Below are 21,164 nucleotides of genomic sequence, written 5' to 3'. Positions count from 1 at the left end.
AATTTAACTCACCAAAACCATCTTGGTTTGAGAATTTAAAACACCACCAGCCCTGCTTTGGTTGAATAAGCCCTTTGATTCTCAGTGTTATTTGCGAGAAATGTTCTGGCTCTATTCTGGCTCTATTTACCATCCCCCTGCTTCTCTGATGTCTCTGCCCTACCTCTCGCTCCTCTCCCGATATTTTCACATCTAACACGGGGATTTACCTTTCAGCCCTTTTCACGGGCAACAGATGCTGTCCCCCAGTCACACAGACACATAAACATGGGAAAATAGGATTGAAAAAATACAAAAAAAATGACCTTTTAACGCTATGAAATGAAAGAACTCGAGAAAGCGATCATTACCATGTATCCGATGACATCAGATTCATTGTCTTTTGCCTTCACTGGGTCCCAGCTCAACGATACGTTGTTGCCCTCTTGAATCCACATGAGGTTGGACGGAGGATGAGCAGGAGCTGAGGACAGAATGCGACGCTCAGGGTCCAAATTCAACAGGACTTTCAAACAGCTTTTTTTTAAACCAACTAGGTCAATTACTACACTTTTTATAAGGGGATTTAGGGCGAACTTAACAGGTAGCCTCCATACTATATTTAGCATAACATGATTAGTGTCAGCGCTGTACTCACGGGCTTTCCTGGTCTTGGCTGTGACAGCAGCAGTGGCAGGACCCTGGCCGATGCTGTTGAAGCCTTTTACTGTGATGAGATACAGACTGTTGCCCTCTAGTCCCGTCAGGACCATGGACGTTTCGTTCCTCACAGTTCTTTGTTTTTGTCCCGACTCTTCCTGCTCCATGTCTTTCCAGTAGCTGACCTGTTAAACAGTTACGGATGACTTTGAAACAATTGCTGTTCTCAATCTCAGCTCTCATGCACACATTTGCAGCGTGCATGCGGAAAATGTCAGGAGACTTTATGTAAATGTATGAGATCGGGCAAATAATTTATGAGCACCTCATATCCTCTTGGTCTTCCGGGGCCAGGATTGGGTGGTTTCCAAGTGACCCTGATTTCCGACGAAGAAATGCTTTGAGCTTTCACATCAGTCGGCGCTTCCCTCGGCTCTGTGAAACGAAACAAAGTCAAAATGTTGACAGTCGTACAGTGCTAAAAACTACCCCCCCTCTGCTCTCTACAAAAACAAGCCACCGCAAACACTAACTCACCTCCCTCAGCAGAGTGGATGATGACAACTCTGCTGAATGGCCCATCTCCCTTGTTGTTGTACACTCCGACCTTCACTTCAAAGGGAGTAAGTGGAGGGAACGTCTCGTCTCTGTATTTGTATGTCGTGGAGTCGGCTGAAGTGACCATCTTCTCCTTCCAGCCTCTGGTTCCATTGGCACGGAATGCGACAATGTACCCGAAGCCCTCGCCATTTTGGAACTCCTCCGAAACTGGCTGAAAACATCGGAGAGAGAGGAGCAATCATGGGGTGTCTTTCACTGAGATAAAGTGCAAACTGGCTTTCCAGCACTTCAGCTCTGTGACTGAAGGTGCATTATTTGCACATTTACCTCATTTGAACGGCTTCTTCTGAGCAAGCAAGGCTCTCATTGAACAGAAAACATGTCCCTCTATGGCAGTCCCGCATAACCAGCTAGCAATTTACTGTAACTGTCTGCCAGTGTTAATAAAGATGCAGTCAGTCTCGGGTAATGGAAACAAATCATATCTGGCTCAGTTGTGCCCATTATGTAGCTATTTATCTTTCCATGTCTGACAGGAGGATTTTTGGGACACGGGTTTTGTGTGCCGGCCTCAATACTTATCTGCGGATTTCCTGAAGTGGTGAAACTGGGAGCTGTCTTCCACAGCTGCTCCGTGCTTAATCAAATCAAATGCCAATTTATTAAGTGAGCTGGAATTTAATTAAAATGTGAGCTGCAGTATTAAATCTTTGGCTAAATTTAATAAATGACAAACACCTGTACACCTGTTCTTGGCAACAAATGCTGCTGCTGCCGTAATGTGTTGATTTGCATAGGCTTCAAAGTAATATTGTACCCTGTGGGCACCGCCCAAATTAGCCATCCAGTCTACAGAGGGATTCGCGGCGGATAGAGATGTGGTTCACGTTTGAGTCGACGACCAATCACCACGACTGCCTAATTACAGGGATGATCAGTGAAAATGAATTAGCTTCCATCAAAGTTATTATCGGAGCTGGCGAGGCTTTCAAAGAGATGCCGAGGAATGTGGGTCTTTAAAAAAAACAGCGTGAACAAATTAGCTAGTTAAGTCTAGGAACACTTGCGGGTTTGGGAATTGATATCTTCACAGATAAGTGTGGACACAGTAAGAAGGCTGATACAACTGAGGTAAGTCTTGTGGATGAAATTGTGGGGCCTGCTGGGCTTAGTGACGAGGACTGTAGGGGCAACACTAATGGCCCTCCCAATGGCTCCTCGAGAAAGAGCAGTCTCTCACCGTCGACTCTAATGAGACGGCTGAATGAAGCTGCAGAGACTGTTTAGTCATTCATCCTGCTTAATAACCCTGCCCACCATGGCCGTCCAGCTCTGACAACTCTCCACACATGATTGGAGAGGCAGAACTGCCACGCGTTCGCATGCCCAGACTGCCAAAAAGGGGCTAACATTCCTGCTCCGTCTCCTTTAATATCCATCTCCATTGATCACTGACAAAGTCCTGATTTATTTCCAGAAGCATTTAGCAGAGACGAGAAGAAATAGGGCAAAACTAAAACGACTTAAAATGCCACATACCAAAAGGAGGACACTGCACAGAGTGGAGCGTCTCAGCACCGTCCCGTGATAAACCGACAGACTTATTGATGGGCGACCAGTTACTGAACCTCACAATGGGCAGAGAAGAAGCATCTTTTTTTAAAGGATTAGTTTAATAGTTCACTATTGTGTCCCCTGCACTTGTGCAGAATTGATCTGATTGCAAAAATGAATCAAAATAAATGAGCAGACTAAATAATGTTCACACTCACTTTCATGCTGAGGCACTTGAAGAAACAAATCGTTTCAATCAACGAGGTTTGTAACCGAAAGGCTGCTGATATACAGTTCCTTGAGTCTCATCAAGAGAACCCTCGAGCATTCTGGGTAAGAATCTGTTTCACTAAGAACCACTTTTTTGTAATTACTCAAATTATTGCATGAATTGAAATTACTCTTTATTAGGGTTTCATTTTTAACCAAGCGCCAATTATGGTTTCGTGTAACTTCAAGTATCCCTCGATTGTTCTTCCAACATGGGGTCCTGTATATATCCGTAATGTCGTAAGGAGGTTGTCATTGTGTTATACTCGCTACACTAATGACACTCTTGAGTTATAAATAGGAAATGGTCTCCACCAAACACCATCCCATCTGGAATGGACATTATCCCCCATAATGTGCCACTGAGGGGCACTTCTCCTCATGTGAAGGTTATCCTCCCAGTGGCAGTTGGGTTCCCATACTTAATAACTACAAGAATAACTGTCAGTTGCTTCCACATCTGTTCACCGTTCCCCTGTTAATATATCCTTCAACTGATCTCAATTGCAAATTCTCGGCTTTGCTCATAGTAATTCTGCACATGCTGTGCCCTGAAACTGGCTGAGAGCCAAGCTGTCCACTTGGAAACAGTTCAGACTAATATCCTCTTTACTTGGTGTGAGATTTATTACATTTTGTACAACCATTGTCAAGATTGAGATTACAAACAGATATTCATAAACATCGCAGGATTTATTGGGAACGACTCCTGAGATTCAAGGTTAATCATCATCGGGCCTCTCTGGTGGGACCGCATTTACAATTCACAACACCTTAATCACTCGCCCCGGCTGATGCAGCTCTGTGTAGTACACGGCCCAGCTGGCCTCCTTTAAGCTTCGTCAGCAAATTTGGCAATTGCGACCAAGTTGTGCCCTCAGATGGTAAAACCCTGGGTGTTTAAACACATTTCTAACAGAATAAAGTCAGACCCTATTTAAAATGCAATGAGCTTTGATCCTGGGGTTGTGCTTTTATTAATTGTAAAGTGGGAGTTTTTGCCCTGCTTGTAATGACGTTCTGCACAACTAACACTTGGAATCAAGCTCTTTAAAGTTATCCAGCAGGATCTACAGAGTCATGCTAAAGTAATCCTTCATAATAAGCATATGACCCAATAGAAGTGTGTATCTACAGAGAACCTGCCTTTTGCCCATTTTCTTATTGTGCTAGTTAGGGTTAGTTCGGTCCGGGATATTTTCTGGGTGTCAACCTTCAGATGGTGGTTTGTATCCAACAGCCAATGACAGCGAGCGGGGCGTGAGGTCGGGACTCTAGACATAGTGACCGGTTTATGTCGCTGTCTCCTTGATTTGCTCTCAATCTGCCATAAAGTGCTGCCAGTCTGTGTCTGTTTGACTGAGGGCGGGGCTCAGCCACACAAGCGCACACAGAGCAGAGACAACAGCGGTCATAATGATGCGCTCTTTTCCGCAGCTTTTTGCAAAAAAAATCCAACAATGAGGCACCTTCCTGCAGGGATGTAGGGAGGTGTGGTCATGTTTATTTGTGCTTAAGAACTTGCCCCGGCGTGAACAATCAGAAAATCATCTTTTATTTCCCTGATCCACTTCTTTGTTTATGCTAATGCTGCTCCCGCTATTCATTCAGTCTGGCTTGCTCGACCGCCGCTGCTCTCTTCCTCTGTCTCAAGCAGGGCGAGAGGGGCCGACTTTGAATGGTGTGTATACAAGCAGCATCTGATAAAGCCTGAACAGCATATCTTCAAATCTTGAATGAAGACCCTGTAAACTGCATCCACAGATAATATTGAAATCTGGCAAAAGTTATCATATACAGTCAGTATTTCAAGTCAGAGAAAAGCATGTGGATACTGCAGCAGATGGGTCTCCCACATCTTCCCTTTCAGAAGGTGAAAAAGGTCACTTTATCTTAATGATGGATGCTCACCTGAGCCCCCACACAGCTCACAAGACTACAACCTCCACCTTTGTGTTACCCCACTGGATTTAATGTGCATCTTTATTGCCTTTTTCTATAAGAAGGGTCACGGCTTCCTGGGAGTTCAGTGCATTCGCACCTGGGTAATTTTCTTTAACCTTTGGCTCGTCAGATGTGCTGCTGAAAAGGATGGCTACAGTAGAAAACAGGGTACAGGATTAAACAACTGTGTGCGTGCCCCTTTTTAGCTCGATACTGTATCAAGGAGGTGCCGACATGCTACTCTGACTTTAGAGCAATCATTCAGCAACACATTAAGACTTGCGAGGGAACGCTGACTAAAGCCAAATTAAATCACAGCATACAGTAACTACTTTAATTAGACTGCAGCTCGAATCTCAAACACCAGGCTGCGTTAAATGCAGTTTAGAAAGTTGCTTGTTTAACATTTACTTTGGAACTTGACCTCCATGACTCTTACCTTATATACTACTTATGAACTATTATGTGTGGAACTTTCTACATTCGAACACTTTTGTTTTCTTTGAGGAGTTACTTTTGGTTGCTTCTGGGATTTATCTGGGGTTGACAAATAATCCCCCTCTTTTTTTTTTGAGCTGACACACTTAGGATAAAGCTATGATGATAAAAATCCGAGTGAAGAACACCTGTCAATGTTTGGAAGTGGGATGCAAATAATCCATCTTTGTTTTTTTGTTTTTCGTTGAAGTCTAAAAAAAGAGAAAACTATAATCCCTGCAAACAAATAACTACTCTGTTAAATTTCAAGCGTCAAATCTTCTTCTGCCCAATCACAATAAACCGTTCACTTCCCAAATTGAATCACTTCCTGTGCACAGTAGGATTTTCCCTGAGACAGCACAGAGAATGGAAATGTAAAAGATTTTTATCAAAGGCTAGAACTTGTCTGAGCTCAGATGTCAGCTTCTTATGCTCTACTCTGTTCTTTAAATACGCCAGCAAATCCCTCACTACAACTGTCTTCCTACATTTTAGGAACATCTCCAGACTCCTCTCATCATTGTGTCACTCGCGCAGCAGAAAACTTTCCTCTATGTTTTAATTAGATCCCACTTTGATGGCGCTGGGAATAGGACAGCAAGCAAACACAGGTCCCCAGCACGCGCTGAGAAAAACCGCAGCGACTCATCACATCTCACCTCGCGTGAATGCAACTGACTGTAAAGTAATGCAATCATCTGTATATCTTAAAACCATTAGACCGTTTCCTTCAAGCTGAGGAACCACAAGGAACTAGCCTCGTCCATCAACGGTGCTTTATCCCCCTTAATAATGTCTGACAAGTATTCCCAGGCAACAAAAAGTGAAGGTTTTTAATGATTGTTACATGCAGTAGGAGCAGCCTCTACATGATTATTAAGTCACATCCACATGCTGGATTTATTACTTAGTGACAGTCGAATTCCCGAGGGAACACAGGCAAAGCTGCGGTTTCGGCGCGGATGTTTGAAGTCACCCTTGTCTCAGTCGGTTTATTTGTTTGTTTCTTGGCTCACAACACTGATTCTCAACCCGCAGGTTAAAAAAGAATCCCGAATAACGAGTGATGATAAATTCCTGTAACATAAAAAATGTATGATCGCATTTGTAATCTTGGTGAGACTTTCTAACATCGAATGGTGGATATTTACAGCCGACAGGTATCTTTTTCATTTTTAATGACGTATAATCCGAACCGGAAGTTTGGTATTTCATGTCCAGGGTTTTAAATACTGCACTGCTTTGTTTCAGAGGTGCACGAGAAGAAAAACACATTTCTATTTCCTTCCTACTAAAGAGCAACTAATGTCCGAGCATCTCCTCTGAGAACTTGAAACGTATTCATTGGGATAAAAAGGTTAAAGGCTGTGTTTGAGAGGAAAACCATCCTAATGGCTCAGTCTGGCATATTTACAGTAATGTTTATTAATGTGCACAGTCCCTGAGAAATAATCTGAATAAAATAAAACAATCATAAAAAACTAAAAACGAAGGCTGTTCAAAGACTATTCTAAACAAGCATCTTTAGCTCTTAAAATGTTGACCCACTGACTTTAGCATTATTGATGTTTGCATTGTAATTAATGTATGAATGGAATCTGATACAGCATGTAAATATATTTATTTCCATTAGATATACAGTATGTCATTGTTATATCCTTGCTAAGAGGTCTGAAAACATTCCACAGTTTGAATGTCATGTCGATGACATCCGTAGATAAAACAGGAAACTGCAAATATTATCTTCAAGTGAGAGTAGACTAAATAAAAGCTTCCTTGAACTCCTGCGTATTCAACAAAATCTTACTCTGCTTTACTGAACCCCCCCGACCCACTGTGACATTTGTGCTTTTGCACATTTCTGCATGTTGTGCTGCTGAAGCAGTTTGGCAGCGGACCTACCTCCCACGAGATGACCAGTTCATGCCTGCGGCCATTCCCTCCACTAACGTTCGCTGGTGCCACCGATGGGACTGTTTGAAACAGAAAGGTTAAATATCAATGACCCAACGCACAAAAACTCACTTCAATGTGCTCTGACAACTGAGGAAGAATACAAAAATATACTTTCCAGGTTGTAGTACACGTTCTTGAAAGCCCCTACGTTTGAGCTACATTTATGTAAAAGTTATCTCTAATTTCCTTATGAAATAAAAACACAACTCATAATGAGTGACAATAACGTGTCATAACGATTAAAAATGTATTTTGTGAGTCGATAGATCATAACTGAAAACAAAACACTGTTTTCATTATGTGTTTAAAACATAACTGAAGTAAACCAACCTTGAATGACATTAAGAAAAACATTAGAAAAGTATAGTTATAGTTCAGTGTTATTTGTGCATTCATTAAAATAACTGTCAATAAAACTGAGAGTGATAGTAGCTTCCACTGCGGTAATTTGAATTTTGCACCCCTATGCCGGATCACGGATTATAACTTTAAGGACGGATTATCGCGACTGTGCGCAGATACAGTAATTAGTCTGTTAATTATGCTGAAGAGATAGGACAGATTAAATAAGGTACTGTCAAATGGCCGACGACCTTTGTAATTATTGCATTTTATAGACGAGAAACGAGCAGTAAGCGAAGCGGCACGCTTCATCCAGCCTGTCTCAGTCGATTTCTGCCCACCACAAACAGTGTTTTCTGCTGTCTTTGCCTCAGGCCATTAAGGGACTGGCTGCTTTAGCGGAAACACTAAACTTGTTGAAATTCATGTAAGCAGCTTATTTTCAACTTCTTGCCCAATTAAAATAGAGTATATTAACAATGGGACTTTAATATGGTCATGAAGTGCCATGTGGAGGCAACAGCTACTGTGAGCTCTGTAGCTACAATAAATCATCAGCTGGAATTTGCACTCAGTATATTATATAACAAGTTCCTGGCCTGGGTGATTATGTCTGTCAAAAATGGGACTTGAATGAAGTGTATAGTAAATCCAGCTCTGACAGCCCGGAGGATTTACCTGCTTCTTTAGTCCTAACTCCTCTTGATGGTGCGCTGGGATCTCCTGTCCCGATCGCATTGCTTGCCACCACCCTGAACTCGTACTCCACCCAGGGGTTGAGCTCCACAGCCATGGCCGACTCCATGTCCCCCGTCACCGGGTCGGGGTCTGCGCACAAGAGTGTTGTTAATCAAGACAAGCGCCGCATAAGAGCTCCAGCACTTCTGTACAGATTATGAGGGGATTTTAAAACGTACGCTTCCTTGAGGACAACTGCTCAGCTTTATGGGTGTTTAGGAGTGTATAGATCCATATTGAGCGAAGAGTGTAGGACTCATAGCCCTTTAAATACAAAGTCTCTCAAAAGAACGATGCTTAACATACAGACAAAGCAATCAGCCTATATCAACTCCTCATATCAGTCTGATATGTGATTACAAGGTGAATATATTGTAATAACAATGTTTAATTGACACAATATAACCCAGAATGCCAACATACTACATTTACACGTATGGGGAACATATCTTTCCGTTGCCTAAGGGCAGGCAGGACACTGAGCGTGTGCTGATGTCTGTAGCCTGCAGACAGTCATTAACTGCAAAGGATTATATAGATTAAATATGAGGACTTTTTCGCAAACTCGTTTAATTACTTTCTGTTCCCTAAAATTGTGGATATCTGTGTGTAAAAGCTGCGAGTCGACACTTGAACCTCGTAGCCATTGTTCCATTTTAAAATCCAGTAAGCTGGCGAACAGAGCCAAAAAAAACAAAGACAAACAAAACACGTCATTGTTTTAGTTCTTATGGACTGCACAGCATTACACGTCCCCTCCAGAGCAGCTGTTACTTGCCATCCTTTATTTTTTTTTTTGACACCAGGTGGTGACGATATGCAGTTTACCTGGAACCTGGTATACTATGTTGTTTTGAACAACGTGTCCTTCTAGCAGCTTTGGAGCAAATTTTAAGATGCAACTCATTACGAAGAGGGGAAGCTGTTCCCAATCAACTTTCATAGTATCTACAGAGACTCAGAGAGCTGAGTAATTATAAATCACATCCTAAAGAGAGATAGAAGTCAAGTTTTATGAACATATTGTGGATTGAATTACAAGCAGGTAACGCACCTAATCTAGTTGCCATAGGGCCGCTATAATCAAGCTCTGTCAATATTGACCCTGCATCAACAAACAAACATTGACTGAGAGCATATCCGTGTCACAAATGAACCAGGGGGGTCTCTCTGTGCTAACTAAGGCGGCATCCAGTCAAGCAGCGGAGCTTACATCCTTATCGTCCGGAGCAGCTCACAATGAGACCACTCCGTCAAGCAAGCTGCTCTTCAAACACGAGCTGATAACTGTGTTTGTAAGGAGTGGGAGCCGAAAAAAGCCCAATCCCCTTTATGCTAATCTGAACAAGTTCAACACTGACGATACATCACAGAGTCCTAATTGTGCTTTATCGAATTAAATGTGGTTGAACAGACATGATGGGAGGGGAGTGTACACAAAGTATGATTTATACATCTGTGGGGATGAATCATTATCGCACCTTAAACTCGGCTATTATTATCACACCGCATATTAAGACGGATTACACACAATGCTCTGCAAGCCCTCATCCTTTAACGCTAAGTAATAGTAATTGATGGTTTTTCCGTCAAGGTACAGAAAAAAAAAAGGCAGCTAATTCATTTTAAGGCGGTGAACGTTGCATTTACACCAAATGAACATGGATAAGTGTTATAATTCAAGCCCAAAAGGTTAATTTCCCACTCCATGATGACATGACACTGGATAAAATTCAAGGCGATGGCATTTGATACTGGCTCAAATTACTTTTTTGCTAAGTTCTTTTGAAAAACAGCCAAGATCAGACAATGCAAGGACGGCTGTAAGTAGAACTGAATTTTAACTTCTTAAAAAGGCGTCTGAGAGGAAAGTCCTGGTCAGAGATACAGTATGATAAGGTCTTTTTTAATTTACATGTTTTAATGTGGAGTAAACCTAGGCTTCTCATCATTTACTGTTTTATAAAAGTCTTAATCAGTAACATTATGTTTTAGACACTTGTGTTTGACACTTTTTTCCAGAGCTGATAATTGGAAATAGCTAAGGAGTGAGACATCTCACTTCCTTCTCATCTATATTGAGGGTTGAAAATGCCAGCATGGATCAGATGCTGACATGAAGGCCAGGTTTTTTTTCTTTTTTTTTTCAAACATCTTTAGCTTCAGCATCTCTTTAAAAGTCTTCTTAACTTTAACGTGTCGAAAAAGGGTCATAAATTAGCATGTCCACCAATGTGTCGTGTTTCCACCACAGCAGAACGCAGCTGGAGCAGATACACACCTGCGACTGCTGCTTCTAACGCGCAGCTGAACGCAGATTGTTCCCGTTTCCAGAGGAAAAAAAGATGTGAGTGGATGTTCGTGTCTGGTTTGAAAGCAGTAAAAGACATCTGATCCATGACTTTATAGATGAGATTTCAAATGCTGATTAGATTAAGTACAAGTCATTTTGTCTCTTAAAGCAGTCCCCTTGCTCTAAATTGGGCTGATTCACCCTCTCCCGACTTGACTTTGGGCAGGATTAAGGCCTTTGTATACGGCCCCACATTAACCTCAACGATCTAGATGCTGCAGTTTGCTCCCTATTGATTACCTGTTTTGACAGTTTGCCAGCCTAATGAAAATGGGCTGCGGGCCTGTAAATTATAGGTGCTGATAGGGCTGTGGTTGTCCAGACCACGAGACCAGGACAAGGTGGCTGTGGTATCGCTGATCTCCTCCACTATCACCACTCCAGGGGGTCCAGGAGGACCTGGTGGAAAGAGGACGAGGAGACAGAGATTAAATTACCAGTTTGAACCATCAATTCTCTACACACGCCAGGACGCAAGGGAAGAACCGAAAACAATCTGTGTTGCTATTTATATCAACTCTAACTTTGTCCATATTCTGATGTCTTCTTCACGCGTTGTTGCTATTAGCTACTCTAATGGATGCATCCGTGCAAGCATTAAGAGGGATGTGCAGATGTACGCATATGGCGACGACATTAATACGCCGTTGTAAGCTCTGCGCAAACAAACAAGAGACAAGAAAAAAACGGGCATACTAAACTGAACCAGGAATCTGTCTGACACTGATCTGATGCCAAGGATTTCATGCTGATTAAGGGATACTGAAGCTTTCTTTTCTGGGGTTTCGGAGGCAGTTTGCCAGTTCTGCTGAGCATGACTGTGTAGTAGACCTTCCTGTGTTTTAATACGGCTGAACATATGTTTACCTCAGTCTTCAGAAGTAAATGTAATCTGCAAGTGCAGCAAACGTCTAAGGACTCGAGGGGGAACAGCTGTAAACGAAAAGCTGGCAGCTGGTACACTCAATGAAAACCAATGTAGTGTGTCCCCAAAAAGTGCCCATTAGAAGGTGGCACTGAAAGGTGCATTTGCATTTCAGGACATTAAGATGCATTTTGAGCCACTATGGGAACAGCACCGCGTTTTTTAGTGCGCCCGACGCCACGGCATAAATCCTCCTCTGTATTAGTGCTTGATGTTAAATGACAATCATTAAATACTTCGGAGATGGGCGATATGGCTGAAGTTAAACCTGCCTCTGATACATGCAAGCCATCGCCAAACCAGTTCATACAGTGCTGATTTAGTCTGGCTCTATTTTTCGCAGTATCGTTGCATTTTACATTAACAAGAGCCGGAGCTGGAGGCTGTAGCGACCTCAGGGCGTCACGAGCACGTCGACAGTGTTTGTGTAATTTATCTCACTTGCAACGGGGGAGACAAAAAGTTCTGCAGTGTAAATTTAATGCCACAATACTCTATTTTACTATCAATATTTTATATGATAAAGATTTATTCTATTAAATGATATGGAAAAGAAATATATCCCAAAAAAGATTAAGTGTCTTCTTCTGCCGTTTTATAATGACAATCTAACACCTAAAACTAAAACTAAAAGTAATTTCCCATCACAATTTAACTTGTAAGCATCATTCATTGACATAGTGAGTCTTTTATCATCAGCACTGCTATACGCTAAACAGAGCTCAGTTCAGTGTTTCTCGGATGACAGGTCTTTATCAAATTTCCTGCCATGCAAAGGTGGAAGAAGTGCTCAGATCTCATTCTTCTGATCACTAGACATTTAAGCCAATTAGTTTAACAGCACTTATTAAACTTGTTCATACAGACAAACCGTCTGAATCACAGTGACTATAAAAAAAAAAAAAAAACATTTGTCAAGATTAGTCAAATGGAGGTAATAATGTGGGAGTAGTTATTGTTCGAATGTCTCCACCAGGAGCAAATTACTGTCAGGGGCTAATTTCTTCGATTCACAGAAAATGTTAACGTAATTTCACAGCTCAAGAAAAAAAAGAAAAACACACCTGGCGATTGCACTTTTCTCCAGTTCCTCTGGTCTAAACTTCCCAAGTATACTTCAATATGATAAAACATGTATTATGTTCAGTTCAAAGGTACACTATGTCGCAGTGTGTCGGTATACTGACAGACAACAACCTCACCTCTCACGAGAAGTTCAGCCTCTGCCAGCACAGTGTCAGCACTGGTCTGGGCCCGGCACCCATACTTCCCAGCATGCTTCAGCAAGATGCTCCTAATCATCAGATCCACGGTGGAAGACTGCTGCAATTGGGGAAAAAGAAAGAGGAATAAAAAAAGCTAGGTATTAAGTGAGCCTAAATGTGCTTTCTACAAAAAAGTGTGATTCCTTTACATCTTGTAAAGGCTCATGTGGCTTGAGAGATTCCTGTTTAATTCAGGTGCTCGCTTGCTGCTGCATTCTTCAGCTATAGCTGTATTTTCTCTCTGCTGAAATGAGAAATGCCTAAGGCAAGACTGGGAATAATTCAAGGTCTACAGGCAGCTGTTTAGCGCAAAACCTGATTAAAATTACAGACCATGCATCAGCCAGGAATCTGTTGTGCCTGTAAAGGATTGTCACTGCAAATACTTTCTCTCCAGAGCACGGGTAGTAGCAGAGGACACATCAGGGCAGATGTGATTTTAACATCCACTGTTGATAAAGGAATAGTAGCATAAACTAGGATTCCCAACTCTCTAACTTCATTTTATGCTTCAGACACTAATGATTTTCTCTTTATATAACAGAGGAGGGAGATGTGAGATGTTGCTTTGTTAAAACATCAAACTAAATTAATCTCGCTGAAACTTTATACGAAAACAAGCATTAAACTGTTTAGTGCCCAAGATAACAAGAGCAATATCTCAAGTTGGATTTACTTTTTTTTTATGATCACACTTAAAGATCCAGCGTGTGTGGTGGCATCTCGTGATGCGTTTGCAGACTTTAACCAACTGAACACCCCTCGTCATGAATAACATGAAAGGCCCCTCTCTAGAGCAGGTGTTTGGTTTGTCCCTTCTGGGCTTCTGTAGAAACATGGCCCTGCTCCCTCAGTAAATATAAAAGGCTCTCGCTGAGGTGACGCAAACACAAAGATAAAATCACTCTGAATATTAGATTTCATTTCTCCCAAAATGCAATTAGATTCTGCCATCATACACACTGGACCCTCTAATTAACCACATAATGATGTATGTGTAATTAAGTGATATTTAGCATTATAATGTTATCCAGCTGTGACCTTTTATTTTCTGTCGGTTGCTGTAACTTAACAGACATGCATATATAATTCTCTGGTACATCAAATATGGTGCCAACCTAGGAGAAAATTAAAAACTGGTAATAAGGAACAAGTAAAACATGGAGGTCTGAAATGTTCAAGCAAAAAGAAAAGTTCAAAGGTGAAGGAGAAATGGCAGCGTTACAAAGAGACCTTGATGTTGAAGGGAGGCAAAGGTTGATGCCTCTTTGTTTGTGTGTGTTTTGTTTTGCTGGGAGATTGTATATGTCTTCGTCAGAGAGTCCTTGACACGGTATCTGTTGACTTTTGCTGGATGACTGATGCCAAACAAAAATAGGTAATTGGGATAAATTGGCTCTTAGACTTCAATGGACCCTCTGGCTGATAAGAGAGACAAAGGCAATGCATGTTACACGTCTACAAAAGCAGCAATGAACATTAAGATCCAGAAAGAGTCGCCATATCAAAGTTTCAATTTCAGAATGATTTTCTTCATTATATTTCAAATTCATTTGCTTCATTTTGACTTTGTTTCCACCCTTATTACCTTTCAAAGTCAGCGTGAGTCGGTCTCCATTTGTCTTTTCATTTCCACAATGAGATACAATTTGCTGGCTCCAATTCAGAACAATAAGCCAGACTCTGATACACATAATTATGCGATTCGATGCAGGTCTTTGATGATACGTGGCGCTGTCTGACCTTTTGGCGAAATTGATTCTTAATGCAGGTATAACAAGTGTTTTGGTGCAATGAGAAACGTACACAAAAAAGTTATTAAATAAAAAAAAAAAAAAGTGCAAAAGGAAACAACAAAATTGTTTTAGCTTAAATGGGTTGAGATGAACGAAAATGAATCAGGGAGTCAATTGAATAAAATGAAATAAAATAAATAAATTGTTTACACTTATACTGGACAATTACAAAGACAGATAGAAATACAAGACAGACAGACAAACAGACAGACATAAAGATAGATAGATAGATAGATAGATAGATAGATAGATAGATAGATAGATAGATAGATAGATAGATAGATAGATAGATAGATAACCAATATGGTAGATTTACTCTTAGTCTTACTTTTGCTCTTACTCTTGCTCTTACTGTTTGGATGTATTCAAAGTGGACGCCATCCTGCTGAAAGTTGATCGGCCTCTGGTTGAAGAACCACTGGAACGCCACATCCAGGGACGTGTCATGCGTCGCCTTGCAGCTCAGCACCACGCTCTCACCCACCGTCACCTCCACTCTGCTCGGGCTGAGCTCCACACGCATGGCGTCTGGAAGCACAAAGCTGCTACACTGTCACCTCAGGCTAACCCAGAGCTAGCGTCAAGCAGCTGCATTTGACTGTGACATCACTGCCGGAGCAAATCGTCAGAACCCAAACCCCCCTAACTCGGGCAAGAACACTCACCTTTGTCGGATAAATATCCCGCTTGGCTCGGGTCTAGACTGTGTGCAGTGCTTCTATGAGACAGAAGCCTTTACAGTGTTAGAGTGTGTCCTTGTAATATGATTCTTGAATGTGAGAGCCCTTGGTTCACGGTTGAGCAAGCACAATAAATTTCCTGGCACCCGAGCAAAGGTGGTGGTGGTGGTGGTGGGGGGGTATGACATTGGGGACTGTTTACTGGTGGCCGACTTGTGCTAATTTGGCAGAAAATAAAGGCCCCGAGGGCATCACTTACCTTTTACCCACAGCACGGCAGTCATCTCCGCCGAGCCCAACTGGTTCTCTGCCCGGCAAACATAGTTCCCCTCATCTGCTCGGCTGGAGTTAACAATTCTCAGAGTGTTGTTCCGTAACAACATAATCCTGTGAGACGACACAAAAATCAATACCGGTATGAGAAACAAATTCACGTACGAGCAGTTGCACTACAAGTTCAGGGATGAGGTTACATGTTCGCGGTTGTGTCGGCGCTACAGGAATAGCGATAATCACTCGGGACGAGAGAAAAATAAAAGTTAAAACAAACCGCTCGGATATTCTTTAAATAGTCATCCGCTTGAGATTCCTACAGCAACAAAAAAAAAATTATAAAGTACAAATTGTGTTTACAGCGAGCGAGTTATTATCGCTGAACTGAAGGACAAAAAAGCGCCTGACAGTAAGTTGTTTGTGTTGGGGGGGGGGGAAAAAAGCTCAGAGGACCGGAGGATGCTGAGGCAAGAGCAGTGTTTGTGTTTGTTGTGCAACCTTCAACTAGGGAACCGAACAAAATAAACCCCATTCAGTGAAAGATCAATCAACAATTCAAATGTGATAATGAACCTGATTTGCAGATACCGCTAAGTAGCCCTATCTTTGGCAGGATTAAAACAAAGATGCTGTTAAAGATAGAGATTAAGGTAATGGCAAAGAAGAGAATTCGTGGCACCAAAGCGCTGATGTCAAGAACAAAGGAACACCGTTTTCCTTTTTGACTTTCAGTTTGGGTACAGAGATGCACTTTATCTGATCTCGAACACAATTGGCTGCCTACTGGAGCAATTACGGCACAATTTAAAATCATTAAAGGGAAACTTCTGCGGAGAACAATACGCAGCGTGAAGTGAAAAACAGGCGCCATGATTCTTGTCCCTCCGCGGGAGCAATATTTCCATAAATCTAATGTTGCATTCATCACGAAAATCCACCTGACAAAACACTAAATATCGCTCCGTTCAATGAATCCAAAGCCAAAAGCTGTCAAACCGAGATGTGCATATCACCGAGCTGTCCTCCCGGGAAACACGGGTAATAGAGAGGAAAAAAACAACACCGCACCTGCATTCATAAGCAGCCCCTTATCCAGCTGAAGGACACTTGCAATATGGTATTAACGTTTCACTCTGACTTGTAAATAACGCCTTCGAAAATTAAGTGCTCGACATCAGATAGTATAGGATTCAACAACACCGGCAGCAGGTGTGTGAGCAGATGGCCTCAGAGCAGGAATCACGTTCAAGGTATAGTAATGTACATGATGTCGAGCCACTTCTGAGTGTCCGGTACACACCTCCCTTTATTCAAATGATACAAATGTGTATATTACATGTGATTTCAAGCTTGCCTACAGCGGTGGGGATGAACATTTTAATTTTGTTGTATTAGAGAATCAATTTCATCCCAAATCAAACAATTGAAGTGACGAGAGGCTGTGAGGCATCCCCGCCCTTTTAATTCAATTCATATTGTTTGGCATTTATATTTACAACACTAAGCTCTTTCATCACGGAGGCAAGGTGATCGAAATTGGCACAGAGAAAGTCACGAAGGCGTGACCAAATCTCGCCACACGTAAGACAATTGAGAAGCAATCTGCAGCCAGGAGACATTTTTCAAATTAGGGAGGAAATTCACATCCGACAAGGACACTGAGGCAGAAAGGACAAGATCCGGACTGTTGGGTGTACAGAATATGCAAATCGCTTGCAAGCTTTAGGAAATAAAGGAAACATTAGAGGATCACAAACCTCTAGCATTTGAAAATATAGACTGAATCTTGAGGCGAGGGTTGTGAGGGGAAACCCAATAGACTGCAACACACACATGGAATCACTAACCAATAACACGTTTATTAGACATTTCACAATATCTATAGGAAAAAGAAAAAAATCCAAATTACGCTGCGACAAAGAGCATGTGGATTTCAATTGAGTCCGCCACATACTTTCAAACTAATGGGATTAATACTTTCTATTTAAGAGACAAAAGCCGGGAACATTAGTGGAAATCCATGTTAATTACAAACCTTCATTAAGTCAGCACAGCTGTCAATGCTAGATAAACGTGAAGCTGCTTCGATTCCTCCCCCTGTTCTCCCAAGAATGGAACGTTGTTTCCATCCATAAACTCTTTACACTTTACTATAGGTAATGACAGGAATCCTTTCAGGTGTCACCCTGACTGAGACCTGAAAACGCCCGGCTCCTCTTGTTTATTCCCGCTTCTCCGGATAATAATCACCCCTCTCACAAGGCTGATCTCCGGTTCAGCAGCGACCCCCTTAACACACGTTGTTATCCAGTTCATTTGTTCACTATAGTACCATTAAATTGCGAGAAAAAAAAAAAAAAAACCCATCCTATTAGAGTGTCTAATTGGATTTGTATTTCATAAAAGCAGTGTTTATGGCAGTTTTAAGAGGAATCTGTGATAAACTTACACTAACTGTAGACATCCTTGAGATTATAAAGAGAATAGGACTACATACTTTTATAATGCCGGCACTTAATGATACATTACTCTGAGGAGAGAGATTAACTTCTAAACTTCTTTGCCAATATTTTTTTTTGTGAACAATTTTCTGCTCTCTTAAGAAACGACTTTGTGTGAAGATAAAAAAAAAAAACAAAAAAAAAACTAGATGGTGGTGTTTGAAAAAGGTATGAATCTCCCCGTGGCGTCCGCCAACAACACTGGAAAAATAGATTTGCAAGGGTTTGACAAATACCTCAAAGGCTTTATCAGATCCAGACAGGCCCGGGTCATTAATCAACATTTTAGGGCAACACGCTCACTAACTTATCCCCATCCATCAGCTCTACGGAAGCTGGCTCCTTTGTAGGAAAAAAAATAGAATAGACGTCCAAAATAACCTCTGAGAACCATTTTTCTCTTAATGGAAAAATGAAACATTTTGCAGATTTGCAAACAACCCTTAGAAATTGCCGTGTTAAACGAACTCCTGAATATTGTATTTCCATCCACCTGTTGGAGGCGCGGAGATTTGTCGCTGCCTGTTTGAGGATCTGATTATCAGCCGGTTGCCCTTGCTGCGAGGCTGTTGAGCAGACTGCTGCATCTTGGAGAAAAAAAAAAAAAAAAGAAAAAAGCCTCCTCTTCACTCATTCAAAACTTGGGATGCTCAGCAGTGACTGATAATTTCAGCGGCGTCGCTCAGTTTGATTGATGGCCCCTCGCCCTGCTCAGCCCCCCTCTAGGTGCAACGGAGAGATGTTTCTCATAAAAGATGATACATCAAACTGCATGTGAATTCCAAATGCAATTGTGCGGTCCAAATTGTCAGCATCCCTGAGAAGGAGGCGGGGTTGACGACGAGTCTCCGGAGCTTTGCCAGTACCTGAGGTGTTTTATTTTAGTGGTGACACTTAATTTCAGTAACAGTAATGAAACTGTGATGCGTTACAACTAGACATGTATACAAGTCCTCACGGGCCTGAGCCAGAATGATAAAACTCGCATTCATTCTATGAAACTATGAAGGAAAAACAATATAAAAAAAAAATATTGAGGGAGACAAAACTTTCATGACTTCATACATAATTTAAACACAGCAATTAACTTTTCTTCAACAATATTCTTCTTCTTCTTCACTAAACTGTGCGTACTATTTATAAAAAAAAAGAACAGAGCTCGAGTTAATCTACCGCTACCTGCAAAGAATACGTGCGCCATCCATCCCCGAGATTACAGCAAACATGAATTCTTCTAAAAAAAAAAAAGTCTAAAGATTTTATTGGTTTCACTCCAGACACTGAAAACACACCCTCCAACGTATCGCTGTTTTAGATGCACAGCTAAGAGCCTGAGGCGGATCATCGCTTCAGAGATATTTCAAGGCACGTTATAATTTCCTCTTCTCCTGAGAGTTTTTACACTTTTCTCTTACTTTTCAATAATACAAATTGTACCTGTGCAGAGGGTTGGATGTTATGATGATATAATGTGCAATTATAAAGATTTGTCAAACTGTACAAAATTGCTATACCAGCTCCCTCGGCGCGTCTATCTATCTCTTTAATATCCCGGCTTATATTAGATCACAGCAGACGACGTTGCGGGCAAAAGCTTTATGGCAACAATGTGATGATGTACGTCAGATATCCGGCTCACTGAATTAGTCCTAAATAGACATTTCTATCAGGATATTTTATCAAAACAATCGTACATGTAGGAAACGATGGGATGCGCAGCACACACTGCGGCTGGATAAAGTGAAAATTATCACTGAATATATTTCCTGATGATGAAATTATGGCCAAATAAAGGCAATACTGGGAGGAGGCTTCATAGTTTTTATTGATTAACTTTAAAGCTGTTTTGAAAGAAGAGGAAGAAGAAGTAGAAGGAGGAGAAGGAGAGGGGGAGATGAAGAAGAACAAGAAGATGGAGGAAGAGGGGGTGAAAGAGAAGGGGAAGGGAAGGAGGAGGGAAAGAAGAAGAAGAAGAAGAAGAAAGAAGGAGGGGGAGGAGGAGAAGAAGAAGAGCTATGGAGTAGTTTGTAGAGCCACTTGCCCATCTTTGCACTGGTGTGTCCTTGCTGGATCCCTATCAGCCTCGGGACTCTCACAAGCTGCATATAAATGGTGAATTTTCTTACACAGTGTATTTCTATCAATTCTAATACTAGTGCACTATAAGTGACACAACCGGGGCTGTATGTAAAACTCCTCTTTGAGAGTGAAACTCGGTGCTTTGACAGAGCTGCTGTACCTTCTGCTGAGCTGTATCCTTCTGTCTCCTCTCTTCCACGTTATCCGGGGTTTGGGCGACGCTCTGGGCTTGCATTCTAGCGACACGTCCTTTCCAAGTGTGGCGATGACCCGTACGGGATTGTGGACAAAGACAGGTGCCGACGCTGCGTAAGACAGACGCACAACATTTTAAGGTGCATTTAAAAAAAAACAAAGAAAGACATTTAAGCAAGCACATCACGGGAAAACCCACACTCCTGATAAACTAGTTTATTTCCACGAGTGTTTAATCATTGATCTGTAGGTCAAACACTGAATCAATTCACTACTGATACAATTACAGGGCTTCTAGTGAAGACAACGCATTTTGGTTTTTGCATAAGACACTAACCAAAACTAAAACTACTAATGTTCTGGGCTAAAAGTTGAGAATGTCTATAAAAAAAGACACGCATTTGATCCCCTTTTGTCCGCAAAAATGACCAAATGATTATGGGACTGTGAACAGAAGTATTTCAGGTATATGTACCTGCAATATGTATATAAGTCCATATTGTATGTATGTAAGGATGTTAACGTATGGATATCAGTACATTTGCCCCGTAGTGCCCTTTAAAATGTGACAACGCTGCCTCAGTTACAACCCTGCATCAACGAAATGTTCCTT

The 21,164-nt window shown here is 41.6% G+C and overlaps 1 protein-coding gene across 3 annotated transcripts in view; it reads right to left on the bottom strand.

Annotated features, from left to right (window-relative positions):
• The window catches only part of cntn5 (contactin 5), a 121,547-nt gene that overhangs the window by 2,062 nt on the left and 98,321 nt on the right, over positions 1–21,164 (bottom strand). The window contains exons 13-23 of one of the 3 annotated variants that reach the window (XM_030404720.1): positions 20,517–20,661; positions 15,763–15,890; positions 15,152–15,351; positions 12,965–13,085; positions 11,078–11,236; positions 8,425–8,574; positions 7,351–7,421; positions 1,177–1,411; positions 965–1,074; positions 638–824; positions 351–463 (exon numbers count right to left, since the gene is read on the bottom strand). In XM_030404720.1, the coding sequence (XP_030260580.1) occupies positions 351–463; positions 638–824; positions 965–1,074; positions 1,177–1,411; positions 7,351–7,421; positions 8,425–8,574; positions 11,078–11,236; positions 12,965–13,085; positions 15,152–15,351; positions 15,763–15,890; positions 20,517–20,661 (1,619 nt within the window). The remainder of the gene's footprint in view (positions 1–350; positions 464–637; positions 825–964; positions 1,075–1,176; positions 1,412–7,350; positions 7,422–8,424; positions 8,575–11,077; positions 11,237–12,964; positions 13,086–15,151; positions 15,352–15,762; positions 15,891–20,516; positions 20,662–21,164) is intronic. The other 2 variants (XM_030404729.1, XM_030404737.1) reach the window with 2 other exon arrangements.

Source organism: Sparus aurata, chromosome 2 (assembly GCF_900880675.1).
Source record: "Sparus aurata chromosome 2, fSpaAur1.1, whole genome shotgun sequence".
NCBI classification, from domain to species: domain Eukaryota; kingdom Metazoa; phylum Chordata; class Actinopteri; order Spariformes; family Sparidae; genus Sparus; species Sparus aurata.
This window is presented reverse-complemented; position numbering and strand designations above follow the sequence as displayed.